Here is a 14129-nt window from a genome sequence, read left to right on the forward strand (position 1 = left end):
GTTGAATACACGATGCTTAATCAGACGCACCAACTGTGCATAATTTTGTAAATTTTTTTTTGGGAGATATTTCTTTAAACTTTTTTTACTTGAGTTTTGCCATTTTTAAAGTCTATCAAACAAAATTTAGAACTGAACTGCGTAAAAGAAACAACTTAGAAGAACTGAAAAAGCCGAAATGGAAACCAGTAGAAAAACGATGTTTCTTTTTTTGAACACCAAACGCTGGCACGGCCCTGTTCGACGCGATTCGGCTCTGATTGGTTCCGCTTCAGCTTGAGATCGGTCTGATTTGGCCAACTGATTTGGGGAAGCAGGAAAGCGCTCCCGATTTGCAATAACAACTAGTAATACACGCATATATACGGCATGATATATATGTAGGCAATGGTAAACGAAAGACATCTAGTATTCCCTGGGGTTGGTGGTGTGGTTGTATTGCGCCCATGTCGAGCAATCGGACCCCAGATAGGACTGGGCTGAGTTCCTTCGCTGAGGTGTGTGTGTGTTTGGTGTGGTGTGGTGTGGTGCTGGTTTTTGTACGAACATATTTGCTTTCTAACTTTTTTCCCAAATTGATTTTGATATTCCTAAATTCCGGGATCCTAACTGAATCCCTCAAGGTCCCTCAAGTGTGCTGCTGTAGGTGTCTATGTATGTGTTCCAGGTGAAATGTGTTGACATGTGTGAGTGTGTGCGTGTGGGATGGGCTACCACTGCGCCGTTTCTATCTCCGGACTACGAACGTCGCTCAGTAGACAATGAGCAGGTTGTTCTCATTGAAACCGGCGGAGTGTCCGGCGTTGCGTACAATGAAAGAGGATCCATCGAAGTGCATGCGCTTCTCATTGCGACTACAAAGGACAGAACAAAGCGGAAGTTAGCAGAGCAGGATGGCAGGTAATGGGGAGGGGGAGGGGGAGGTTGAGAGCATCGGTTTGACACTCACCGAACAAACAGATGCGAGGTCTTGCCCAGAGAGGCAGTGCAATGGATGCCAGGTGTGGTCAAAGTGGCCGATCCATTGCCGGGACTGGTGCGAATCAAGCACTTGTTGTCCACACGAGTGACCTTCACCAGGCCATCGGCTGCCTGGGTGATGCGAAATCCGTTTATGTCATAGATCTCAGTGCCATCCTCGGTACAGGTGTAAGCTGAATTGGCAATCACGTCATGGGCTTCAGCCATATAAGAGGGACCATGGCGCGAGTCGCTGCGAGAAGTTCGGGAATTAAATCGAAATTAGCCAAATAAGAAGCGATGCAATTGGCCGGGGGGACTCACTCATAGAACACTGCCAGGGTGTAGTCCTTGGTCAGATCGGTGAAAGTGTCGGTTGTGGTGCGCGTCCCGGCTGTGTCCACCAGGTAGATGAGAGCGCACGCCTCGCTGGTGAAGCTCACACCCTTGCACCACATCTTGGCATAGCGACTGTAATGGGAAGATAATTCAAAGGATTCAAAAGATGCCACGTTGGGGTAAGGGTCATTCCCACTCACACAAAGTTATTGCCCTTCATGCCGTCGTAGGTGACTATTTCGACTTTAGCGCCGCTCTGCAAGATGCGTCCATTGGGGTGGATCAAAGCCGAGTTGCTGCAGTTGCGTGATAGAGCAACTGCCACCATGCTGCGCTGATTGAGCACGCGCACCGCCTTGGCCAGAGTCATGTCAATGCTGCCCCATGCAAAGAAAGGTATTAACATTAGGGGTCGGTCTTAAAGAAGAGCCAAGGGGCTGGGGGTGTCCACACTCACCGCACGCCATCGCGGAGGCGCAACTGGATGGGGCCGTTCGTCATGGCAATGGGTCCAGAGCCGGGACATGCCGGCGGTGTGTGGTTCTCGAGCTCGAAGTTGCGTGTGCTGCTCACGCGTGCCAAGGCGTATGGTGGAGGGGGCATTGGAGACGGCAACTGTTGGGAATTCTGAGATTGAGCATAGAATCGGCTAGATTTACAGATATGCAGGAGCCCCTTACCAGGCAGTAGTTCTGCTCGTTGTCGAAGCCATAGGTGGGCGTGGCATTGTAGCGCCCTGTGAGTGCCTTGCCGTTGTGCGCCATTTTGCCAGCGTCTATTTCCTGCATATTCCCTGGCCCGTACTGGGGAGGGTTGGAAATGTGTATGCTCGGCAGGTGGACGTATGGACGGGCCGACTGGCTGCCGACGGGGTAATTGGCGCACTCCTTGGAAATGCCGCTGGTGATGGTGTTGGTGCCAACGGTGGCGCTGCTAGCGAGACTGGAGCTGCTGGCGCGATCCATGTGGCCCACGGAGTCCGTGCCGGAGGACAGCGAGATGTTGCTCATGCGTTGGGACAGCTGCCCCGCAGTCATGCCGATACGCAAGATTGCTTGCTAAGGGAGGGGTGATGAGAAGGCGAGAGGTAGTAGCGGAAGTTAGATCCGGAAGGAAATGAAGAGGTGAGGAAGTGAAAGTGCCAGAAAATAATTGAATACCGGCAGGAGAGAAAACGACAGATACGAGAGAAAGTGTCAGCAGCGCAGAAATCGCATGACTTTGCAACTGTTGCTAACATTCTGTCGACATTCTGTTAACGCATGCATATACATACATACATACATATATGTATTTACATACATTTGTATGTATGCATCAATTTGCATTTGATTTCTATAGAAATTAACCAAACTATTTTGAATAGTATTAGAAGAGAAGAGAAGAGAAGAGGGGGGGAATAGAGAAGGAAAATTCGAATATTAAAGTCGGAAAGTAAGAGAGCAATGGTGGAAAAGAGCGAGACGGAAAATAAGAAGGTCTGAAATAACAGGAGAGGGCAATGAGGTGATGTGGCAATGCTGCTGTTGCCGAGCTGTTAAGACTGCGGCGGCTGTTAACTCGCTGTTGATACCCTGCTAGCGCGATGATGCGGCAGTTTTGTAAAACAAAATGTCTGAAAATTTAAGAAACTTTCACGTTATTGCTTGGAATTTCACTTACCGGCGATGGGTTGTTGGTGTAGACGGAGCGCTGGCGCACCCCGTTGGGCGGCTTGGTGGGCGAGCGCAAGATGTTGTTGATTTTGTCGTTCATCTGAGCACGCGACAAGAAGTCCTCGGCATTGAAGATCCCCACACGGGCGCCCTTCGGGCTGCTTACTTGCGAGACCGGCTCCTGCTGGGAAGTCTCGCAGTCCGATGACTGGCACTGCGCCTCCTTGGTGCTGACCTTGGGCTCAACGGACTTCGGCTCGGTAACCATTTTGATTTGGCAACTTTTTTCTTCTCGCTCTTTCTTTTCGTCAAGTAAGTTCACAAAACCGGCGTTTGTGTGTGCGTGCGTGTGTTCGTGTGTGCGGCAAATGCGACAAATGAGAACACGCGCGTGCTAAATACAGTTTTAGAATATTTTGTTCGACACTTCTCACTACGACTCTGAGAGGAATTTTAATTTTTATATTTAATTTTCCACTTTACATGAGCTCCGCTCGCTGGCACAATTATCGAAAGGATGACTGTTCGGATTTTCACACTGAAAGTCGTCGCCTGCTCAAACCGGAATTCAAAGTGAAAAGCAGAGCTGTCTCCCGATTATAATCAGAGCGATATTCAGGGCTGCATTTCAATGTTGTATGGATGTAGATCAGATACTAATTACTGTACATTTTCGTATTATTAATGGTACTCCGTGGCTTGAGTCTTGAGCTTCACAAAAAAATGGTTTACCAAATTACCAAATGGTTAAATGGTAAAATGTTTAATTCGTACACTGCTCATTTTCACCTTGTTAGATCCTTTCGGATTCCTGTAAAGAAAATTTACCAAATACAATTCGTTCACAGACTTGCATTAAGGCGCCGCACTGACGCTGATCTATCCACAAGCCTGGAAAAAAGTATTGACCCGTCATCGTTTTTGCCCAAAGTAACTTCATTCTGGTCATGGCTATTTGTGGAATACTTCTGGCAGTCTTAATTTAATTTGGATCTCTTCCATAAACTGCGTGCACTGCAACTCTCTCTTCCCTAACTCCTCTCAGATCTGATTTCCTATAGATTATTAATTGGTACTTTGTATCGTTGCCCAACTAGAAATGGATTTAAGTAAGCTTGAATGCATTTCCGTCGGCCTAATCCTATTTCACGCTTTTAGAGTCGGACAAATAAAGTTTGCCAGCATCAAAGTCAAGCAAAATCGAATTAAGCAATAGGCGCCGCTCCCAACAGCATCAAGCAGAAGCTTTAAAGCATATTAGAAAATTGAAAAGTCAGCCAAAAGAGTTGCACTTGGCCATGTAAAAGTACTGTGCTGTGTGCTCGATTGTGGCATAAAACTGATAGTTTCAATTTTCTGAAGTGCTCGCCTTGGCTCGAGAAGGTTGCGAAATGCCAAGTGTCAGTGCCAAAGGAGGCGGCTAGGCACGGAGGAGCCTCATCTTGGTGGTTACTGCTGATGCAGTGTATCGCATATCTGCTTCGTCAGTTGGAATTTCTGGCATCATCTTTACGTGAGGGTACACACTTGTGTCCTGGAATTTGCATGCAAAATATAATAGTGCTAGGTGCCCATTTATGTATGTACAAGCTAAGCTCTCTATAGCGGACAAATGGTTCCAGTAATTCAATCCGTACTATCCATATAGTGTAAGTAGCGAATGTGTACAGCTTTTGTTAGATGTTTGGTTCTACCCAAATTGTCGGATATGTGCGGATAATGCTGGGGGGCTGTTGACAAATTAGCCAAAATTTAGAATTTGGCAGGCCCTGAAGGACGCCCGTCCGCGCTTGTGGCAATGAAAATTAGCTGAGACATCGCACGTCTGGTGTGTGGGGGAGTGTTATTGTTTTGCCACCTTGTAGTCTGGATCGTAGAGAACTATTGTCGAACGGTTCTGTTCAGTAGGCAACCCTGAACTTCTTGCGAATCGATTGACAACTATATCCCCTCGCCTGCTCACATGATTGATGCTGGCTTTCACTTTTTCGGCTAGAGCGCATTGACTTCCCCTGCATTTGGCCATCGCTACCCACGCAGCGTGGCACAGCGAATATCCGCCTAAAACTTCTGTCTCATTTTGCTTGTGACATATTTGAAATTTATTTTCGGTGCTGATGCTGCCACCCCGATGCTGTTGCTGTTGCTGTTGCAGCTGCATCTGCACCTCCGCCCACGCACTGCATTGACTCAGTTTGAGAGTGAAAATAAAAAAGAACAGTTGGCAAATACTGTATTTATAGAAAATGCAATATGCATGGAATCCGAATGAAATACGGAAACTAATTTGTAACGAGGGGGAACGTTGTGTTATAGTTATACCCGATACTTAGTCAGTATGGCTCTCCTCCGGCAGACGCCGCTAATATTGAACGACACGACAAAGAGTGCGTGCGAGAGAGACAGAAAATCAGTCTGAGCGTGACGTCGGGCGCTGCGTAGCCAGTGCAAATTGATTTGTTCCTTTTGGGTATAAAAATAATCCGATCTGATCCAGATTCAGCAGTCTGATAGATATGGTCATTATCTATGATTCTGCGTTTTTAGTTTTCTCGAATCTGCAATATTGTGGATGCAACAGATTTTCGTCCTTTGTGGGGCGGAAGGGGGTGGGGCGAAATTCTGAGATATACGTTTTATAGTGAGATCTAACAGAAGTGCGGATACCAAATTTGGTTACTCTAGCCTTAATAGTCTCTGAGATTTGTGGATGCCCCAGATTTTCGTCCTTTGTGTGGCGAAATTTGGACACGAAACGGTCAAGGTCCGATATCACAGGAGTGTGGATACCAAATTTGGTTGCTCAGGCTCTTATAGGTTCTGAGATCCTTGAACTCATATTTTGCAATTGGCAAAGCCGACCATGAAACCTGTGTGTTAGAGAGAGACAGAGCGAGAAAGAATGAAATTGTTTTCTTGATTCTGGCTATAATAATTATACGATCTGGTTGAGATTTTACACTCTAGAACATATAGTCATCCTCTACGATTCTGAGTTTTTGGCTTTATCGTATCTTTAAAAATGTGGATGCCACAGATTTTCGTCCTTTGTGGGGGCGGAAGTGGGCGGGGCGAAGTTTTGAAATATTTTTATATCATATCATTTCATATCATATCATATCACAGAAGTCTGGATACAAAACATCGTTGCTCTCGCTCTTATAGTCTTTGAGCACTAGTCGCTGAAGGGGACGGACAGACGGACAGACGGACGGACGGACAGACGGACAGACGGACATGGCTCAATCGACTCGGCTATTGATGCTGATCAAGAATATATATACTTTATGGGTCGGAAACGATTCCTTCTGGACGTTACACACATCCACTTTTACCACAAATCTAATATACCCCAATACTCATTTTGAGTATCGGGTATAAAAAGCTACAATGCCTTGACCGGCTCCACCGCCTCTTTTGTTGTCACTTACAGCAGCCGCAAGCGAACAAATTGGTTAACCTCCTTTTATTTTTTTCCTTTCCTTTTTTTGGTAGTACGAGTCCATATTTATGGTTCGTAAAAATGAATGTGGGATTTTTGTCGAGCCATTACCAATTGGACGGCCATTTACGGCAGGTAAAGGCAGAGAGGAAGCAGAATTGTGGTCTTTTTCTAGTTTGAATTGCTTGTTGATTATTTGCTTGCCACATTTTAATTAACTGGATTTCGTTTCGCAGAACGAATGTGTAACAGTAAGCTTTTGGCAGCGAGCACTGCTCTGAAATATTCTATCTATGCTCCAAGGGGATTTCATTTCCACTCGGTCGAATGCGAAATGTGGAAAAACTATTTTCGTCGACCCAAGAAAACTCATGAAAGTGTCAGTGAACTTTGGCGCAGACAAATCCGGCCGAGACGGGATGCACTGGCTGCACAGCTGAAGAGTGTTGCAATCGTTGACGTCATAGCAGTTGGAACAGAGGCGTCATCAGGCGGCAGAAGTAGAAGAGGCACGCAGCCAGATTGATGGGGAACTTGTGGCATAATTGAAATGGTTTTAAAAATCCATTCTTTATGTGGTTCGCCTTCGCTATTAAATCCTTTTCAATTTCCATTAAACACCAAGCTCCGCACCGCGAAGTAATGCCTAGCGGCAGTCCCGCGGGAGTGTACCTACCCTCAACATTCCCATTCCAACAACCCACCACCCCCCCCCCCCCCACCACCACCCACTATTGTTAATATTGTTTTCCCAATAAAAAAAAAAAAAAAAAACACACACGTACAAGTGTACATGGAGCTCCACACACAGCAGCTGATCGCGCCGCCAGACAGGTGATCGCGTAGAGTTGCCACACGGACGGTGTTGCCAGACAGCCCCGATCGACCCGGGCTGCCAGAGTGTTGGAGAGTGCTGGAGTTGCGCGCCAACGGAGGGAGATTTTAATTTCGAAATTCAAATTCTAAAGTAAACAATAGGAATGGAGGAGGATGAAAAGCTCGCCTTCAGGAAGGGTAACATGCTCGCCCAATCGCCGGCACCCAAGCCATCTCCATCTCCAGCAGCAGCGGCGCAGAGTCGGGACCTTGACTCTAGGGAGACCCCCAAGAGGGTTCGGGACCCAGCCAGCCCGGGAAGTTCCCAGAGGCAAACGCCGCCCAAGAAGAGCAAGGCCCACCAGGAGGCTACCTGCCTTGAGAACCTCTCGGAGCTGGGAAAAATCCTTGATGAGGTTCAGACCAGGATGATGGACAAAAATACGCGCCACATCAACATGGCCACCAGAGCACTGTTCGTGCGCATGAAGGCATGCAGGAAGGCTCCGACGCCCAAGGCCTGTGCCCGAAATGCTCACAGAGCACGCGGAGCGCAGACAAGGAGCAGCAGACAACGACCGTCTGGAGGAAAGATGCCGCAGCGTAAACCGAACCGTGGCGTAGACTTAGCCAGCCATCCGTGGCCGAAGGTCCAATGGGGGAGCCGGGAACCCCACCTACGCGCCCAAGGCAGCGAAAAGGAGCTATCGCATCCAAGAGGACCCTTAAAAAGGCCCCGTTGCGGCCACACGGAGACGTGGCGACGACCAGCGCCATGAGGCAGCCCAAGAGCCCCGGAATCCCGGACAGCGAATGGAGCGTGGTGGCCAAGAGGCCGAGAGCAGCACGCCGCGCTCGCCCAGACGCGGTCATAGTTCAGGCCCCCGGGAAGTCGTACAGCGAGGTTCTGGCAATGGTCACCAGACGACACGACAACCAGCTTTCCGACCTGGGAAGCTGCGTCTCCAAGGTACGCCGCACCATAAACGGCAACCTTCTGCTGGAGGTGGCAAAAGACAGCGTGGAGAGTGCTGAGGGCATGAAAGCCAGCATCGCACGTGTCCTCGGCGATGGAGCGTCTGTGCGCGCAATGACGGAAGACTCGAAGGTGGTCATATTGGAGATCTGTGCCGCTCTAACTCGCCAATTCAACATTGACGAGGGTCGAGTAAGAGTCCGCAGTCTGCGCCGCGGATACGCGGAGTCCCAGCTGGCGGTGGTCAGCTTGCCCTTCTCCCTGGGCCAAGCGGTCCTGAAAGGCGGCAAGGTGAGGATCGGCTGGACCATATGTAGGATCCGGGAAAGAGATGGACTCCCAAGGTGCTACCGATGCCTGGAACCCGGGCATATCGCACGGAACTGCAAGAGTACAGTGGACAGGAGTGGCTGCTGCATCAAATGCGGGGAGAAAGGGCACAAAGTTGCCGAATGCAAAAAAGAGCCTGCGTGCTTCATCTGCTCAGCAGCTGGAAAGAAGGAGGTCACGCACCAGGCAGGCACTAAAAACTGCCCAGCCACGCGAAGCGGGGTCGGCAAAACCAGGACGACATGCAGTTGATTCAACTCAACCTGAATCACTGCAGGGCCGCACAGGATCTCCTGACGCAGACGGTGCGCTAGCTTGGCTCTGAGGTGGCACTCCTCAGCGAACCACATAAGGTGGGCAGCAGCAGCGATTGGGCCACGGACCTTACTGGCAAAGCGGCCCTGTGGCTCTGTGGCGTCGACGCGCCGCAATTGCGCGACACCAAGTCGGCAGACGGGTTCGTCCGAGGGTATGTAGGCGGCATATGGTTATACAGCTGCTACCTGGCACCCAGCCTCTCACTGGAGACATTCAGCCTCATTATGGACGAGCTGAGCTGCGATCTGCGAGGACGGAACAACGTCGTAGTCGGAGGCGACTTCAACGCCTGGGCCCTGGAATGGGGGTCCTCCCGTACAAGCGCCAGAGGCCGCACGGTGTTGGAGGCTTTTGCCTCTCTGGACGCCGTCCTTCTGAATGAAGGGTTCCAACAAACTTTCAGCAGGGCAGGTGTAGGGTCGATCATCGATCTCACCTATGCCAGCAGCACGCTGGCCCGGCACGCCCGATGGAGGATCAGCGACGTATACACTGCCAGCGACCACGAGGCCATACTATGCACCCTGGGCACCCTTGCCCGATCGAGAGGTACCCCGTTCCGGCATGGGAAGGCGTACCGCCAGGACACGCTGAGGGCCAAAGCCTTCGCAAGCGCCCTTGAGAGCTACTCTGCAAACGATGCAGACGGAGCCAACGATATGGCGACCAAATTGGCGGACGCACTTGAAGGCGCCTGCGACCAGAGCATGCTACCGAGAGGGACGTTCCGGAAGCACAAGGATCCAGTTTTCTGGTGGAGCGAAGCGATTGCGGTTCTCCGTAGAACCTGCCACCGGGCCAGAAGGCTGCTCCAGCGAGCCAGAGGCACACCGCGCTTAGCCCGATGCAGCGAGATCTACAAAGCGGCGAGGAAGGATCTGACGACCGCCATAAGGAACAGCAAGAGGGAATGCTTCCTTAAGCTGTGTCATGCCGCCAAAGAGGACCCCTGGGGAGGCGCGTACAGGATGGTGGTGAAGAGGCTGAACGCGGGCAGCAAAGCTCCAACAGATCCAGAGGCACTGGAGGGTATAGTCAGGGCACTGTTTCCTCGAGGACGGCAGATCCCTAGCTCCCTGCGGTTCGAGCATAGCCCGAGCGACATCTGCGAGGTTACGGAAGCCGAGGTGTTGCAGGCAGGCAGAAACCTGATACCTAGGAAGGCTCCGGGTCCGGATGCGATCCCCAACAGCGCGTTGAAGCTGGCACTTCTTCTACTCCCGACGGAAGTTGCGGGCCTTTTCAACAAATGCCTCCAGGAGGGGACGCTCCCCGAGAGGTGGAAAAGGCAACGGCTGCTACTATTAACCAAGCCGGGCAAGCCGCCAGGGGTGGCCTCTTCCTACAGGCCCATCTGCCTTCTGGACTCCATGGGAAAAGTCTTCGAAAGTGTGATCGGTGCGAGGCTGAGCGCAGCCATCGAAGCAGCAGGCGGTCTCTCCCAGAACCAACACGGGTTCAGGAAAGGGAGGTCGACGCTGGACGCCATCTTGAGGGTCGTACAAACGGCGGAGGAAGCCATTGCTGGGACTAGGTGGAGAGGCGGAACCAAGTCCTATTGTCTGGTGGTGACACTGGACATAAGGAACGCCTTCAACTCGGCCGACTGGACCCGGACGCTGGAGGCACTGAGGTCCTTCAACATCCCGGGCTACTTACTGAATATAGCGCGCAGCTATTTCAGCAATAGGGTGCTGACAATGGACACATGTCAGGGCTCTAGGGCATACGAAGTCTCAGCCGGAGTCCCGCAGGGCTCCGTTTTGGGACCTCTGCTCTGGAACGCCATGTACGACGGGGTCCTACGGCTCCCGATGCCAGCCAACACTAACCTGGTGGGTTTCGCTGACGACGTCGCAATAGTGGCGGTAGCGAAGGAACTTGCCGCAGTGGAGGAGCTTGCCAACGTCGCCATACAAGCCGTCGAGGCGTGGCTAGCCACCGCGGGGCTGGAGCTGGCGGCCCAAAAAACGGAGCCGGCCTGATATCCAGCCGTAAAGTGGTCGAGACCGCCAGAGTGCAGGTTGGTGGGACCGCGATCGAATCGCAGAGGTCCATCAAGTACCTTGGAGTCCTCATCGACACGCGCCTGTCCTTCAAAGAGCATCTAGAATACGTCCACACGAAGGCCGGTGGGACCGCGAGAGCGCTATCCAGGATGCTGCTAAACACCAGAGGGCCAAAGCAGGCAACGAGGAAACTGCTGACGAGCGTCGTGACGTCGCAGATGCTCTACGCCGCACCGGTGTGGGCAGAAGCCGCGAAGGTGAGGAGCTACATGCGAGGAGTGGAGGCAACGTACAGACTGTGCGCCATTAGGATCGCGGGCTCGTTCCGGACCATCTCAGACGAAGCCGCGTTAGTCATTGCCGGGCAAGTTCCGCTCAGGGAGCTGATAAGGGAGAGGAAGGAGATCCATGATGCCATGACGGACAGTGCAGCCGAGGTACGCTCCAAAGCAGAAATTAAGGACGCCGCCAGAAGGACCAGCATAGACAGATGGCCGACTCGATGGGACCACTCACCCAAAGGCCGATGGACCCACACCCTCATCCCAAGCATAGCATGCTGGGTTGAAAGGAAGCACGTCCAGGTGGATTTCTACCTTACCCAGGCACTGAGCGGACATGGCTGCTTCCCCGGCTACCTTAAGCGCTTCGGCCACGAGACAGAGGACTGGTGCCCAGAGTGTGGCACAGGCATAGAGGAGGACGCTCGCGACGTCCTCTTCGATTGCCACAGGTTTGACCTCGAGCGTCAGACATTGGAGACAGCAGCAGGGTCTAGGGTCAGCACCGAGACTCTGGTGCCGCTGATGCTGGCAGACCCGAAGGTGTGGGAAGCGGCCGCGGAGTTCGCCTCTAGCGTGATGCGAACGCTTAGGTCCTTGGAGAGAAGGCGGAAGGAGCAGACGGAGTAGGTGTCCACGCCACTGCGAAGCAATGCTTTGCGGCAGTACCGCAGTCCGCGGGGCCCCTAGTCCCAACATACTCTTGTCCGTTAAATTAAGTTAAATATAAATTGTATAGTATATATTATAGAGAAAATAAATAAGTATATGAATATTAAAAAAAAAAAAAAAAAAAAAAAAAAAAAACTGTACATGGGAGAAGATCTTGCGGATTGGCACGCGTCGCCTGGCTAAAAGCCTCGGCTTGACTTCCATCAATATTTTGGCATTCCTGGCATTTTCCTCATTCCTCATCGAATCATCGCGCAGGGCTCGTGAAATTTGAGTGACTGTGTTGTTTACACATCTCAAGTAAATCCGAGCCCGCGGCGACATCATCCTCGAGTGAGTCATGTATGAGTCTGTAAAAATCCGTGAGCAAAGCAATTATTTTTACAAAATGAACGCCCGCTCCACACACCATTCAGGGCAATCCATTTTCTGTGTGTGAGTGCATCCTTCACACATCAAAAACGAGGGGGAACGTTGTGAGTTGCTGCGGACACCGCAACTCTACGGTTATACCCAATACTAAGTCAGTATGGCTCTCCTCCGGCAGACGCCGCTAATATTAAACGACACGACAAAGAGTGCGTGCGAGAGAGACAGAAAATCAGTCTGAGCGTGACGTCGGGCGCTGCGTAGCCACTGCAAATTGATTTGTTCCTATTGGCTATAAAAATGATCTGATCTGATCCAGATTCAGCAATCTGATAGATATGGTCATTATCTATGATTCTGCGTTTTTAGTTTTCTCGAATGTGCAATATTGTGGATGCAACAGATTTTCGTCCTTTGTGTGGGCGGAAGGGGGTGGGGCGAAATTTTGAGATACACGTTTTATAGTGTAAACTTTTAATAGCACGGTTTTATAATATGTTCTTCTTTCTTGATCGGCGTATTCGAATGAATGTGTGTTGGCATATCGATACTTGTCCTCGACATCGAGTACATTGGTATTTCTTATAATACTATCGATGAGTAAATCTTAAACTAATATTCAAATCTTATAAACTAATATTCATATCTTACATTCGGGCAACCTGACTACAGATCGCCCACGATCTACACACTAAGGCATACAGTTGCTTAAACATTTCTTATTCGGTATTGTCTTACTTAACATACTATTTCATCGATTAACAACATGAGACCATGGTTTTATCCTTACACTCTACCCAGGGTTTAAGCCTTGCTGGTTCAAATATACTTCGGAATGGCATTTGCGTCAACTGACAGTCCTCAATGTCGACAACCTCATAACGATCATTATCCAATACTCTATTGATCCTGTACGGTCCTCGATACTTTGGTGCGAACTTCTTATTGATCCCCGGTGTTGTGTCCACATGCCGGACTGCTACATAGTCACCAGGTTCATACTTTAATGGGGCTCTATGTTTATGGGCATACATCTTCTCATTTCTTTTCTGCGACAACCGTATGTTCTCACTTGCTATTTCTCTTATAGTTTCCAACTCTCTAAGTTCTGACGCTATCTTCTCCTCTAGGTATTCGGTTAATTCATCTACAACGGGTCCTTTCTGGGGTATTCCAAATAACAATGTGCTAGGTGTCTTTTTCGTACTGCTGTTAACGGAGTTATTAATGGCGTGCTCTACCTTGCTCATCAACCTATACCAATCGGCTTGCTCAAGGGGCTCTGACAGTTTTCCTAACATAGGAGTAAGAACACGATTCACCCGCTCCACTTGGCCATTCGCCTGCCTGCAGAAAACTAGAGAACTCTAACGAGGTGAAACAGGTCCCACGATCTGATATTATCCTAGTAGGGCGACTATAGAAATCAAAATATTTACTTAAGGCATCCTTCGCTTCCCGCGTGCTGGTCCTATTAACCGGGAACAATTTGACAAACTTAGTGAATGCATCTATTACCACAAGGAGATGTTTTCGCTTAGATCTAATACTCGGCAACGGACCCAAATGATCAACATGTAGGGTATGAAAAGGAACACACGACTTTGGGATACTATGGAGCGTTCTGTTATGGATTGTTTTAGGCATCGAGTGTAGTATACACGGTAGACAGTTTCTGATGAACCTTGCCACTTTACTTCTCATTGACGGAAACCAGTAGGTCCTCAAAAGGTCACTCACGCACTTCTCTGCGGCCAGATGTCCTAGTTTTTCGTGTGACCGCCTTATCAACTGCTCTTCCATACACATTGGTACATAGAAACATAGTTTGTTTTCACAACTCCTCTTGTAAACAATACCATCTATCATTTCAAAATCTACTTCAATTCCATCCTCTAGCATTTTTCGAATCCTAACTACTTCCTTGTCTCGCATCTGTTCTGTTTGCAATATCAAATCAAC

The 14129-nt window shown here is 49.9% G+C and overlaps 1 protein-coding gene across 2 annotated transcripts; it reads right to left on the reverse strand.

Annotated features, from left to right (window-relative positions):
- Window positions 1-628: 628 nt before the first annotated feature.
- Window positions 629-3237, reverse strand: LOC117194316. Of its 2 annotated transcripts, none has more exons than XM_033398887.1 (7): window positions 2962-3237; window positions 1980-2357; window positions 1757-1914; window positions 1500-1676; window positions 1285-1431; window positions 950-1213; window positions 629-854 (listed from the first exon to the last, which is right to left on the reverse strand). In XM_033398887.1, exons 1-7 carry the CDS (start codon window positions 3220-3222, stop codon window positions 752-754), a joined length of 1488 nt encoding a protein of 495 aa, XP_033254778.1. In that variant the 5' UTR covers window positions 3223-3237; the 3' UTR covers window positions 629-751. The 2 variants fall into 2 exon arrangements, with proteins under 2 accessions (XP_033254778.1, XP_033254777.1); XM_033398886.1 differs by having other exon boundaries at window positions 1757-1926.
- Between the last annotated feature and the right edge of the window lie 10892 nt (window positions 3238-14129).

The sequence above is a fragment of the Drosophila miranda genome (assembly GCF_003369915.1).
Source record: "Drosophila miranda strain MSH22 chromosome Y unlocalized genomic scaffold, D.miranda_PacBio2.1 Contig_Y37_pilon, whole genome shotgun sequence".
Lineage (NCBI taxonomy): Eukaryota > Metazoa > Arthropoda > Insecta > Diptera > Drosophilidae > Drosophila > Drosophila miranda.

Coding starts and splice junctions, on each gene's coding strand:
- LOC117194316 (XM_033398886.1), bottom strand. CDS start 3,222: ATGGTTACCGAGCCGAAGTCCGTTGAGCCCAAGGTCAGCACCAAGGAG. Junction 1,927..1,979: donor ACGAGCAGAACTACTGCCTG/GTAAGGGGCTCC, acceptor GCTCAATCTCAG/AATTCCCAACAGTTGCCGTC. Junction 855..949: donor ACCTCGCATCTGTTTGTTCG/GTGAGTGTCAAA, acceptor TGTCCTTTGTAG/TCGCAATGAGAAGCGCATGC.